The sequence below is a fragment of the Talpa occidentalis genome, unplaced genomic scaffold (genome assembly GCF_014898055.3).
Source record: "Talpa occidentalis isolate TD23 unplaced genomic scaffold, MPIMG_talOcc4v2.1 talOcc4.11, whole genome shotgun sequence".
Taxonomy (NCBI): domain Eukaryota; kingdom Metazoa; phylum Chordata; class Mammalia; order Eulipotyphla; family Talpidae; genus Talpa; species Talpa occidentalis.
This window is the reverse complement of record NW_023601104.1, coordinates 40141704-40154717: the sequence shown is the minus strand read 5'-3', so window position 1 is coordinate 40154717 and position 13014 is coordinate 40141704. Positions and strand designations below refer to the sequence as shown.

At 41.4% G+C, this 13014-nt stretch overlaps 4 gene segments (V, D, J or C); all 4 read right to left on the bottom strand.

Moving 5' to 3' along the window:
* Positions 1–3003: 3003 nt before the first annotated feature.
* On the bottom strand, positions 3004–3593 carry LOC119238017 (T cell receptor alpha variable 9-2-like). The segment is given in 2 exon segments: positions 3004–3371; positions 3518–3593. Coding segments are annotated over 2 exon segments (414 nt in total).
* Positions 3594–4786: 1193 nt separating this feature from the next.
* LOC119238016 (T cell receptor alpha variable 22-like) lies at positions 4787–7005 on the bottom strand. The segment is given in 3 exon segments: positions 4787–4867; positions 6469–6764; positions 6957–7005. Coding segments are annotated over 3 exon segments (426 nt in total).
* A 3606-nt stretch (positions 7006–10611) lies between these two features.
* LOC119238014 (T cell receptor alpha variable 9-2-like) lies at positions 10612–11166 on the bottom strand. The segment is given in 2 exon segments: positions 10612–10979; positions 11091–11166. Coding segments are annotated over 2 exon segments (414 nt in total).
* Positions 11167–12281: 1115 nt separating this feature from the next.
* Positions 12282–13014, bottom strand: LOC119238013 (T cell receptor alpha variable 22-like). The segment is given in 2 exon segments: positions 12282–12772; positions 12966–13014. Coding segments are annotated over 2 exon segments (540 nt in total).

Sequence of the window (13014 nt, the reverse complement as noted above, 5' to 3'; positions counted from 1 at the left end):
TTCTAAATGCAGAGTTTATAACCTTTGGAGAATTATAAATCTGAAGTTTTATTTCAGAGTTCATGTGTACATTATTTATAATAATTTATCAACAAGGTTTACTGTCCGTTTCTTTGGAGCCTTGAAGAGACACAGACAGGCCCCCACTCCCAGGAAGGGGTGGGCTGGGGCCCAGCTGCAGTTTGGGTACAGGCTGCACATCACCCCAGAGCACTGTGCCTCCCCCGCACACAGGTAGGTGGCTGAGTCCTCCAGCTGGGCACTCTCGATGTGCAGGGTGCTGTTCTTCTCCTTAAAGTTCAGTGTGGTGGTTAACCTTCCCTCCTGCTTCGGAGTCTCTGAAGCTATGTACAACAGGGTGACCAGGACGCCCCCGGGGTTCTGTTGGAACCACTGCGCTCTTTCCACAGCACCAGTAAACTTGCATCTCAGAGTGTAGCTATTTCCCTCCGGGAGACTCAGGGATGCAGGACTCTGCTCCACCTGCATCCCTCTCACCCCTGCGTGGAGAGAGAACAGACACTATGATCCCAATGGGCAGTGACAATGCAGATTTTAGACTTGTAAAAGTTCCCAAGAAACACCCAAGAGCATGGAGGGCCCTCTAGGAGCTCCAAGTCAGCAACCCCTTCCCACCCCACTGTCAGCTGGGGAGGTCTCCCATACCCCATCTGGGAAGGCCCCAACTCACAGCAAACCTGGACCCACAGAAACCCCAAGAGCGCATCCCAGTGTCTCATGATCCCTCTCTTGTAGCTGGGGTGCCTTCACCCCTGCTCTGGAGGCTGTCAAGTCTTGGGTTCTGGCAGTTACAGTCAACACGTTCCACCAGCGTCACTGAGCACCAATCGCATCTGAGCTCCTTCATCCCCTTACAGGAAACCCACCCACAGCGTCTCTTGAGACTGCAAGTTAATCTCTCCAAGGTGTGGGAGCAAACAGTGCAGGGGGGTGTGGGGCATTATTCCCAATGTATGTGATTATAAGCACTTTTTTTCTTAAAACACATTATGTAAGAAAAGTGTATGGGTTAGTGTGTGAGGAAGAGAGGATCATGCTTCTTTTTTAATTACTATTTTATATTATATAATTCTTACATCATTTTTCATTTTTGCACAATGTATGCATTATCATTTTGGTTATATTTCCCATACAGTTACACCCCCGCTTATTCTGACCCTAGTCCTGCCTCTCCCCTTCCCTCCCCCCTAGGATCATACTTCTGAAAACAGCCACTGTCTCAACTGGGTAACTTTTACGTTGAAGAATAATGAAGCCTGGAATCAGAGTGTAGTGCTAAGAAGGCTCAGAGCAGGATCTCTGTGACCCGATGCAGATGTTAGAGGAGTCCTGGAGCCCTCGGTGGCTTTTACAGTCTTTTATTGGGATTTACAAGGTACATGGCAGGCAGGGATGCGGGGGTGGGTGGGGTGGCCCAGGGAGGCTGGCAGGCCTCCCTGCCCCAGCGAATCTTCACTCTTTCTGGGCTCTCCGGCGTTCTCTCGTGGCCTCTGCTTCTCTGCTGGTGCTTTCTTTTGCTATCCTGGTATCCCCATGATGCTGCCCCTAAAAGCCCAGTCTCAGTCCAAGTGTACCCACTTACATACGCCCACACCCCACACCAGGTGCCCACCATCAGGCATGCATTCAGGATCCCAGGGATCCATCATTCAAACTAATGGCAGGAGGGCAGAAAAGCCTGACACTATTTTACCTTACCCTACACAGCCTGGGCAGAGTGACCCCGCTTCCCGAATTGCTACATTGGTCTGGAATATTAGGTTTCAGTTATAAGATAATTCTGACAGAGGGAGATTCTCTGAGATGTTGCATTGCATATTAAACAAGAAAATAAATTTTCTAAAATCAGGAGAGTTCTAGAAATCCAGGACATGTAGTTACACTCTGCATATAAAATGATTCCCACAAACATTGGGAAAATGAAGCTATAACTACACTAATTTCCTCCTCTCCTCTCCTCCGCTACAGTCCTGACCCTCAGGCTGACTCTGCTCAGGGCACTCACTGCTGTCAAGCTATAATCCTTTCCCTTCCTTCTTCTATTTGTGTTTCTTTCCTTTTTTCTTTTTTGTTCACCCCTTTGTCTACTATTGTTATTCTTATTCCTTTCTGTCCCAGTGGAAATAGATAAAAAGGTAGGATAGTAGATATTAGTTGTACTAGAATTATTTCCAAGTTCTTGAATTTGGGGTATTCTAGTCATAACTTTTTTTAAAATTGAAAACAGCTAATGGAGCGGTGTTCTGATGACCTTCCAGGCTCACGTGCCCTATGATGTTCCTGTTCCCCTAGCTCACCCAGAGGATCAGTGTCATCACAAATTTATCCAGCATGGGCTGAAGCGTTATGTATACAGAGTGGCGAAATTGAAAACTTGAGGTGAACGTCACAGACACCACTGTTTCCCCCTCTTCAGCCTTAGCTACACGCACTCAATGCTGTCTGGGTCTTAAGGGTTCAACATCTGGGACCATCAGGAGGCCTTTGTCTTATAAGGTCTACAGTGCCCCCTGGTGTGCTGAAATCATCAACAAAGACTAGTTCAGATGCACCAGCCCAGCAGCCACACAACCTCAGCCCCATTTACTCCATGTTTCCTGAAGAAGGATATGCAGACAATTGAAAAAGAAATTACCTAATTCGCTTAACTCTAAGTTTAAAAGAACCAATTACTATTTTTAAAATGTCATATGAGGGAAAACATATCTTCCTTTATTAGTGAACATTTAAGATGTTTTTTCTTTTATCTATGAAAGATAACACTGCAATAAACCTTTTGGGGCATTCTTTTTTATTACCTTCATGATATGTGAGGAATTCTGTTTGGTTTGGTTCTGTGGCAATTTTATTATGAAATGAAGAGTGGGGTATGGGAATGCTTACTTCTTGTCCTTATGCTCTGGACTTTGTATGATTTGTGAATTAACCAGACTGGGGGACAAATGCTCACAGACTGTGCTAAAACCACAGTGAATCAAATACTCAGAGGCACTCAGCAGTCAGGCCCCTTCTGCTGCTCAGTTTGCGCTCAGCTTCCCCTGCAGTTTCTGTCACTGTGTCACCCAGGGCACAGTAGTACACAGCCGAGTCTGACTCTTGCACTGAGGTTTTCTCCAAGTGGAAGGATTTGGGGTCTTTCCGGTAAGTGGCTTCAAAACCTTCTTTTTTCTCCTTCTTATTGACTGTCAGGGCTCTCAGCAGGAGCTGCAGACCTTCTCCGGGATACTGGACATACCAGAAAAGAGTGAGAGATCCTGAGGCTGAAAAAGTACAGCTCACATTCAGGGAGTTCCCTGCTGAGAGTGTCACTTGGCCTTCCTGCTGGGTCACAGAGTCTCCATGTGTTTGTCCTGGAAAAATAAAAGAGACTTGTGTCATCTTGGACATAAAGCTCTTGGATAAAATTATGGTTCAAGAATTTGCTTACATAACAGTTCAAGATTTTGCTGACATAACACAGGGGAAAAAATCCAAATTTGAACAGGCATTAACTTACCAAGCACTAAGAGGACCGCAGCCACTAAGCCTGGAGAAGAGTTCATCTCTAGAGAGTCACCTAAAGGTTCTTGATTCTCAACAAGAAGAAATGCTGAAGTCACAGTGAAATGATCAAGCCAGCCTGCATTTCTCTCAGGAAGTATGTGCGTGTGTTGAGAAGCTGCACCCCCTGGTGGACAGAGTCTGAAAAGGTCTGTGTGCTTCCTGGACCCCTCCCAGGTCTTGACTTTATTAATCAGGCACATACCAGTCTTTGGGTGGGGCTTAGGAATCTGAATAACAGCTAAACATCACTAATTCTCAGGAAATGCAAATTAAACCTTCAATGAGAGATCATCTCACACCCATTAGGATAGGGTATATACTGTCCAAAAAAAGAAAGAAAGGGAAACCCTCCAAAAATGAAAGAAACCAAGTGATGACAAAGATATGCAAAATTGAACCCTTTGCACTGTTCATGAGAATTTAAAATGGCAGCCACAGTATAAAACAGAACGTCGTTCTTCAAAATTAAAAACAGAATTGCCAGATGAACCACCAGATCCAGTGTAGGTATAAACCCTCCAAATTAAAGTAATGTGGGTATGCACTCAAATACCAAGAAATGTGTATTCCCATGTTCACAACATTCCTAATCAAAATTGCAAAAAAAAAAAAAAAGATGGAAGCAACTCAAATGTCTATAAACAAATAAATGAATTCACAGGGCTGGTACTACATACAGTTGAATACTATCCAAACTTTTAAAGGCAAGAAATTCCTATAAAATGGATGAAACTTGAGAACATATCATTATACGATACAAGCATTGATGTAAAAATGTAATAAAATGTCTATGTTTTTGTCCAGTTAATCTCTTATGAGAGTTTAATTCCAAGACCCAGCCACAAACCAAAGAAGATACAAAGTATTTCCTCTCCTATGAAACATGCTCATAGATAATTATTGAACAAATTGATCTGATAACCCAAGATTTCACACATATTTTGGTTAATTTTTTTGTTTTGCTTCTGAACTTAATCAATTCACTAGCTCATATAGTGAATTGCACTGTTTTCAAACTGAGGTTGGTTTGTCCAAAGGCAGGTTGAGACTCCACAAACAGAGAAACTGACATGACCCTTGCTAACCTGCTGCCCCAGGAAAGCCCGGACTTTGCTCTGGGGCATCAGCAGCACAAACTCAGTAAATCAGTGCACCTCATATTTGCACCAAATGCAAAGAGGTTTATGAGAGCCAGCCCTGAGCAAAAGTCACTGCCTCATGATTATGTCATGGAATACTGCGACTCATCATCCAAAAGTCTTGAGCTGGAAAAGCCTTTTCTAGTACCTTCCCGGACTGCCAGCTGCATGAGGACAATACTCCCCTTAGCCTCTGGGTTCCAGGATCATTTTTATAACAATGAATGTATGATGCTCAATATTTATATTTATATCTTGCCCCAAGAGATGTGTACCAGATAAATGAATATTTTTACTATTTCTAGGAAAGTTCTACAACTACATGTGAGCCTTAGGGACAGCACCACCACCATGGCTCACACCTCCAGAAGCCAGTGCATGATGAACTGGCAATAAAATATAAATCGCTCTTTAAAAATATTTTCTTACTGGACATCCCCGGTGGAGCAGCAGTTGAGCGCTGGATTGCGAAGCTGCCCACGGCCTCTGCGGCACCGGTTCGATCCCCAGCTGCTCCCTGGCCACTGGAGGAGGGTCCCACATGGCGCGCAGACCTCTCCTGCCGCCCGCTGCTCCTCTCAGCAGTATACTTCGGTCCTTCTGCCTGCTCTGCTCCCCGCTCTGGCTCTGGTGAATTCTCTCACCCTCCCACGCTTCGGACTGTACCCAGTGCGTGTATAAATAAACAAACAAACAAACAAACAAATAAATAAATAAATATACATGCCTCTTAAAAAAATATTTTCTTACTTATACAAAGATATAATGATAACATAAATAACGATGTAAGTTTACAAATTGCAAAAAAGTATTTGGGGATCATCATTTTATATAACTGGTGATATTCTTATTAGTGGGCTATCTTGATAATAATAAGATTTCCCTGGATTGCTTTTCTGGAAATTAATTCATTAGAATATCAAATTCTATTCTTTAAGTAACTTTATTTCAACAAATATAATTGAAAGGAAACTTAGTTACTGTTGGTAAATGCAAGTGTGCAAACAGAATTTTTGGTAACTTTTAATTTTAGGAAGGGTATTTTGGTTGATTCCTCAACACTAAAGTTCTTAAGGTATTTTATATGCTAAGGCAATATTGCATAACTATCCACTAAATTAACTTGAGATAAAATATTAGTAAATCTAGCTAGAGCTGTCTATGGTAGAACAATTTTTCTACAAATGATTTAACTCTTCATACCAGTTTCATGTAAGTCATAAATTTCATTTTAAATGTAAATTTGTACATTGACATTTCAGTGCTTCTTACATTTTCTGTAACTTGTGTAGGATGCATGTCGAATAAAATGTGACTTCACGATCTACAGATTAGTCAGATTGCCTATTTATAAATTCCATCACTGTCTTTAGTTATAAGGAAAATTAATCCTAAATTATCTCTGTGTTACTTTGTTTTAAATTAGTTCAAAGTTTACCTGAAATTTTTTCTATTTAAGCAATTATCTTTCATTTCTTTTTCTAAACAGATATTTGCTGTCCAATTTTCAGCTATTCCTAAAACCAGAGTTTCTAAACTTCAGAAAACTGTAATCATTCTGAAAACTTTCATTGCAAAGTTCATGTATACAAATTTTTTGTAATAATTTATCCACAAGGTTTAATGTCCTCATGTTTGGAGCCCTGAAGAACACACATTGCCCCAAACTTGCTGTGCAAAAGCTACAGTCAGGCAACATACATGCCCTCCCAGGAAAGGGTGGGGCTGGGGCCCAGCTGCAGTTTGGGTACAGGCTGCAGATCACCCCGGAGCAATGTGCCTCCACCGCACACAAGTAGGTGGCTGAGTCCTCCAGCTGTGAGCCCTCGATGTGCAGGGTGCTGTGCCGTTCCTTAGTGTCCAAAGACATGCTTAACCTTCCCTCCTGCTTCCGAGTCCCTGAAGCTATGTAAAACAGGGTGACCAGGCTGCCCCCAGGAATCTGTCGGAACCACTGCACACTTCTCATGGTGGTAGAATAGTTGCAGCTCAGAGTGGAGCTGTTTCCCTCCTGGACACTCAGGGATGGAGGACTCTGCTCCACCTGCATCCCTCTCACCCCTGCGTGGAGAAAACAGACAGATATGATCCCAACAGGCATTCACTGATGCAGGCTCTGAGCTTATAAAATATCCCAAGAAATACCCAAGAATATGGAAGACCCTCTAGGAGCTCCATGTCAGTATCCCTCTCCTCCCCCACCGTCAGCTGGGGAGGTCTCCCCATACCCCATCTGGGAAGGCCCCAACTCACAGCCAATCCAGGCCCACAGAAGTCCCAGCAGAGCACCCCAGTATCTCATGATCCTTATCTTGTTTCTGGGGTACCTTCACCCCTGCTCTTAGTGCCCTCACTCTCCTGCTCTGTACCACGCTGTCAAGTCTTGGTTTCTGGCAATTACAGCCAACATGTTCCACCAGAATCACTGAGCACCAATCACATCTGAGCTCTGTCATCCCCTTAACAGGAAACCCCACCCACAGCATCCCCATGAGATTGCAAGGTAATCTCACCCAACTGTGGGAGCAAACAGTGCAGGATGGTGAGGGGCACTGTTCCCAATGTATGTTACTATAAGGGTTTTTTTTTTCTTTCTTAAAACACGTTATGGAAGAAAAGTGTATGGTTTCATGTTAGTTAGGTGTTAGTAGTGTCATAATTTTTTCCTGAAAAAAATCATTGTCTCAACCCAGTTAACTTTTGCACTGAAAAATAATGAAGCCTTGAAGTATTGCGTGGGAGGAGTTAACTTGTTTCCCAAATAGCTATTTTGGCCAAGAATTTAAGGATTCAGTTATATGAAAATTCTAATGGGGAGATTCCCTGATATATCGCATTGTTACTGAAGAAGAAAATATATATTTTAAAATGAAGAGATTTCTAGAAATCCAGGACATGTAGTTACCTTCTGCGTAGAAAATGATTCCAACAAGTATTAGTGAAATTAGATATTTCCACTCTAACTTCCACCTCTTCTCTTCTCTGTCCTGACCAGCTGATCTGCTCAGGGCCCACATTGCTATGAAACTGTAATCTTTTCCCTTTCCTCCTTCTATATGTGTTTCTTTTTTTTTATCCCTTCTTCTACTGTCCTCATTATTCTTATTCCTTCCTATCCCAAGGAGCGAGATGAAAAGGTAGGATATTAGTGCTACTAAAATTATTTCCAAGTTCTGGTTTCTTAACTGTTCAACATCTGGGACCATCAGGAAGCTTCTGTCTTATAAGGTCTAGAGTGCCCCCTGGTGGCCCGAAACTACCAACAAACACTAGTTCAGATGCACCAGCTCAGCAGCCACGCAACCTCAACCTCAAAAGCCCATGTTTCCTGATGAAGGATATGCAGATGATTGAAAAAGAAATTACCTAATTCGCTTCACTTGAAGTTTAAAAGAACCAATTTCTATTTTTAAAATGTCATTTGAGGGAAAATATACCTTCCTCTCTTAGTGAACACTTACGATGTTTATTCTTTTATCTATGAAAAGTAACACTGCTATAAACCTTTTTAAGCATTCTTTTTTATGAGCAGGATCACATGTTTCTAGGAACAGAGAGTAGGAAGAAGTGGATGTATGAGCCATACGGATGGTAAGTAAGAAACACTCCAGGCAGAGGGCAGGTCAGGGACAAAGACCCTGAGGAAGAATGTTGTGAGTTCCTGTTCTGCTTATTGTGTTGGATGGACTTATTTAATCATTTTATTAAAGTTCATTAGAGCTGTAGTTCATCAGCTCATCTAATAAACTCTGTGAAATTGCTGTCCTGATACCTAACTGATGTATTGTTTGCTTCAACTAGCTTCTGACTTAATTATAGAGAAAGTAAAGTAGTGAGAGAAAAGTACACCCAAGGAGAAGTAATGGTATATGCATGCGGAAAAAATGTTATAGAACGTTGGAGGTCTAGGTATAAGTACTTATACTTGTATGTGTGTATGCATCTGTGTGCATACATACATGTAGATGCATATATACATATACACCTATATGGAGACACCCACATGTAATTTAAAGATAGTTGTCTTTAGGTCAGAAATTTACTACATTTTCTATTTCAGCAGAGACAAAAAGGAAAATTTTATCAATGAAACAGAACACAGACCACAAAAGGGGGGAAAAACCCAACAAGAGCACATGGGGCAACAACAGAGTATTAGACTTGAGTCCAAATATATTAATCATCAAAACATCTAGAAATGTATTGGTTAAAGTACGATTACAGGTCTTGTTATATACTGCATAAGAAACAAACCCAGGAAGAAACAACCCAGGAAGCTAAGCACCTAGGAGGGTAATCTTCCTGCTGCAATGCCCATTGCCCCTTCATTTGCCCTCTAAACCCACCACACCCACACTGGAAAGGTCCCAAAGAAATGCCAGTTCTGCTAAATGACCACTAAGAGAAGTCCAAGAGAACACCAAGTTAGTGAACTAATTAACTCCCATAAAAGTGACATCAAGGATAAAAATTTTAAAAACAGAGGTTAAAAAATAATATTCAAGTCAAAAAAGTGAATAGAAAAGAAATGATGAAACAGCAAGAGCAAATTAAGAATTACAGAAAAGAATGAAGCCAGAGTTAATAAAATTCCATATCTTCATGTGGCATTGAATAAAAAAAGCTGAATGTTAATAGCAACTTTCATATTTTACAGTGGCCCTCCCAACCTCCATTCTTTTACAATTTGGATTCTTTCATCAACTGTTTATAAAAGTACCTTTCTAATTATTGTAAAAACACAGTAAGAGAGGGTAGGAAACTCACATCATAAAAATTAAGCCTAAAACCTAGAAAGATGAAAAAAATAGAGCAGAAATATTAAAACAATGAAAAAATCAATAAGCTAAGAGTTGTTTTTTGAAAAGAAAACTTTTGTGACATTGATTTGGCAATGATTGTGGATATAACACCATACACATAGGAAACAAACAAAATTAACATGCTGGGACTACATCAATCTACAAAACCTCTGCACAACCAAGGAAGCAATCAACAAGTCAACCTATAGAAGAACAAATGGCAAAGAACATACAGGAAGGGGGTTAACATAAAAGTAAACTTGTAAGGAATTACTACAATACAAAAACAAAACAAAACAAAAAAAACAATTTATCAATTGAAAAAAAAGATGAGGAACCAGAATAGACAATTGTCCAAAGAAGATATACCAAAAAAATGAGTATATGAATAAAGCTCAATATTATTAACCACCAGGGAAATGTCACACCTGTCAGGATGACCACTGCCCAAAAAACAAAGTTAACAAATATTGTCGTGGTCACTGAAAACTCTCTCACTTGAGTCCTTATTGTTAGAAAGCCATCTGATCTATGTAACTGTTGAGGAATAAGCAAAGACCACTGTTCATGATTTAGACAAGAATCCATTCCTCTCTTATGCTTTTTGTTCCTCCCCTTCACCTTGTTTATCATCTGATTGACCAAAGAAAGAAGCAAGGAAAAATGACATTTTTTCATTGTTCATACAAGATTTTGTTCTTTCTTAATTAAGAACCAGAACCTTAGGGAATCATCCCACCTATCAACACTCCTGCCATAATCTTTCAGAAAGACATTAGGTAGAACCCTCCTTCTCTGCTACACTTTACCTCTCTAAAAGTATGTAAATACATATCAATATGTACCATGAAGCAAGATGTGGGGGCAGGACTTTGCAAGAATGAGCAAGAGACTACCTCATTATCTGTGCAGTTTTCCCTTCAAATTACCTTGACCATGTGTGAGGAACTCTGTTTGGTCTGGTTCTGTTGGTAATTTCATTAATGAAGAGTTGGATGGGGGGAATGCTTACTTCTTGTTCTTATGCTCTGGACTTTTGTATGATTTGTGAATTAACCACAGACTAGGAGACAAAAGATCATAGACTGTGCTGGAACCATAGTGGATCAGAGACACTCAGCAGTCAGGCCCCTTTTGCTGCTCAGTTTGTGCTCAGCTACCCCTGCAGTTTCCATCACTGTGTCATCCAGGGCACAGTAGTACACAGCCGAGTCTGACTCTTGCACTGAGGCTTTCTCCAAGTGGAAGGAATTGGGGTCTTTCTGGTAAGTGGCTTCAAAACCTTTGTTTGTTCCCTTCTTGTTGGCTGTCTTGGCTTTTAGTAGGAGCTGCAGACCTTCGCCAGGATACTGGACATACCAGAAGAGAGTGGGGTTGAGTATGGTTGAGTAAGTGCAATTCACAGTCAGGGAGTTCCCTGCTGAGAGTGTCACTTGGCCTTCCTGCTGGGTCACAGAGTCTCCATGTGTTTGTCCTGGGAAAATAAAAGAGACTTGTGTCATCTTGGACATAAGGCTCTTGGATAAAATTATGATCCAAGATTTTGTTGACAGAAGAAAAAAAAATTAGCAGGCATTTTACTTACCAAGCAGTAAGAGCACCACAGTCACTAAGCCTGGAGAAGAGTTCATCTCTAGAGTGTCACCTAAAGGTTCTTGATTCTTAACAAGAAGGAATGTTGAAGTCACAGTGAGAGGATCAAGCCAGGTTCTTCACGCAGGAAATGCGTGTGTTGATAAACTGCACCCCCTGGTGGACAGAGTCTTAATGGGATGTTTGTTTCCTGGACATCTAAGTCTTGACTTTATGATCAGGCCCATGTCAGTCTTTGAGTGGGGTTAAGAAATCTGAATAACAGCTAAACATCACTAATCATCAGGGAAATGCAAACCAAACACTGAATGAGATATCACCTCCAACCCTTTGGGATGCCTATTACCCAAAAGAAAAAGAAAAACCCACCAAAAATGAAAAAAGCAAGTGATGACAAAGATATGCAAAAATTGGACCCTTGTGCATATTCATGAGAACTTAACATAGCAGTTCCTGTATAAAAGGATTCACTCTTTAACAAAGATAATGTCTTCCTATTCAGTCTCATCAACTAGCCTCATTTGTCTGCTATGGAGAAAAATTCTTTCAAAAAATACATGTAAGCAAAGATCAGAGTAGGAAAAGAACACTCAATATTCCAAATGCCTGCTAGCTTAGGCTCTTCCTTTAAATTCATTCAGCCCATGACCTTTTGCATTCACATCCACATACAAGCTACTGGATCTGAGGTTGCCCCTAACCTCAGATACAATAATTTGAAAGGGTAAATGCTGACCTAAAGCATTGCTATAAGAATAGAAAAATTTTCCTAATGAAAGATTTGAGAATTTTATCCTATGGGAAAGCAGCATGTTCCTTTCTAGAGAATTAGTTCTTATATTTATATCTATAACATGTATTTCTTATATAACATATGTATTTCTTATAAGAAAAAAATACAGCAACATGCAGAACCTCAAGGAGGCAGATGAACTTACTCATATGCAAAGCAAAAAACACCTTCTCAAACAATCTGATTGTGTTCTACTTTTTATCTCTCTCCTTCCAACATGAGCTTGACTGTTCAAATTCCAAGCCATGGTAGGTTAATGATTGGTTTGTTAAATTAGTTCAAGACCACATGACATGTCGTTTTCATTTAATCTAATATCTTTAGTTTTTATTTCTACACCTATAGATATTTGCTTTCCAATTATTGCAGCTATTTCGAAAACCACAGTTTCTAAACTTTGGAGAATTGCAATCTCTCCGAAAAGCTTATTGCAAAGTTCAAATACACAACTTTATTTTGTAATAATTTATCCACAAAGTTTACTGTCCTCTCTTTTGGAGCCTGCAGAAACATAGACATGCCCCCACTCCCAGGAAGGGGTGGGGCTGAGGCCCAGCTGCAGTTTGGGTACAGGCTGCACATCACCCCAGAGCACTGTGCCTCCCCCGCACACAGGTAGGTGGCTGAGTCCTCCAGCTGGGCGCCCTTGATGTGCAGGGTGCTGTACTGCTCCTTAAAGTTCAGTGTGGCAGTTAACCTTCCCTCCTGCTTCGGAGTCCCTGGAACTATGTAAAACAGGGTGACCAGGCCGCCCCCCTGGTTCTGTCGGAACCACTGCGCATAGTTCATGGTGGTAGAAAAGTTGCATCTCATAGTGGAGCTGTTTCCCTCCAGGAGACTCAGGGATCCAGGACTTTGCTCCACCTGCATCCCTCTCACCCCTGCGTGGAGAGAGAACAGACACATATGATCTCAAGGGGAATCACTGATGCAGATTCTAAGCTTGTCAAAGATCCCAAGAAACACCCATGGGAATGGAGGACCCCCTAGGGGATCCATATCAGCAACCCTTCCCCCCACCACTATCAGCTGGGGAGCTCTCTCCATACCCTATCTGTGTCGGCCCCAACTCACAGCCAATCTGGACCCACAGAAGCCCCAGCAGAGCACCCCAGTGTCTCAT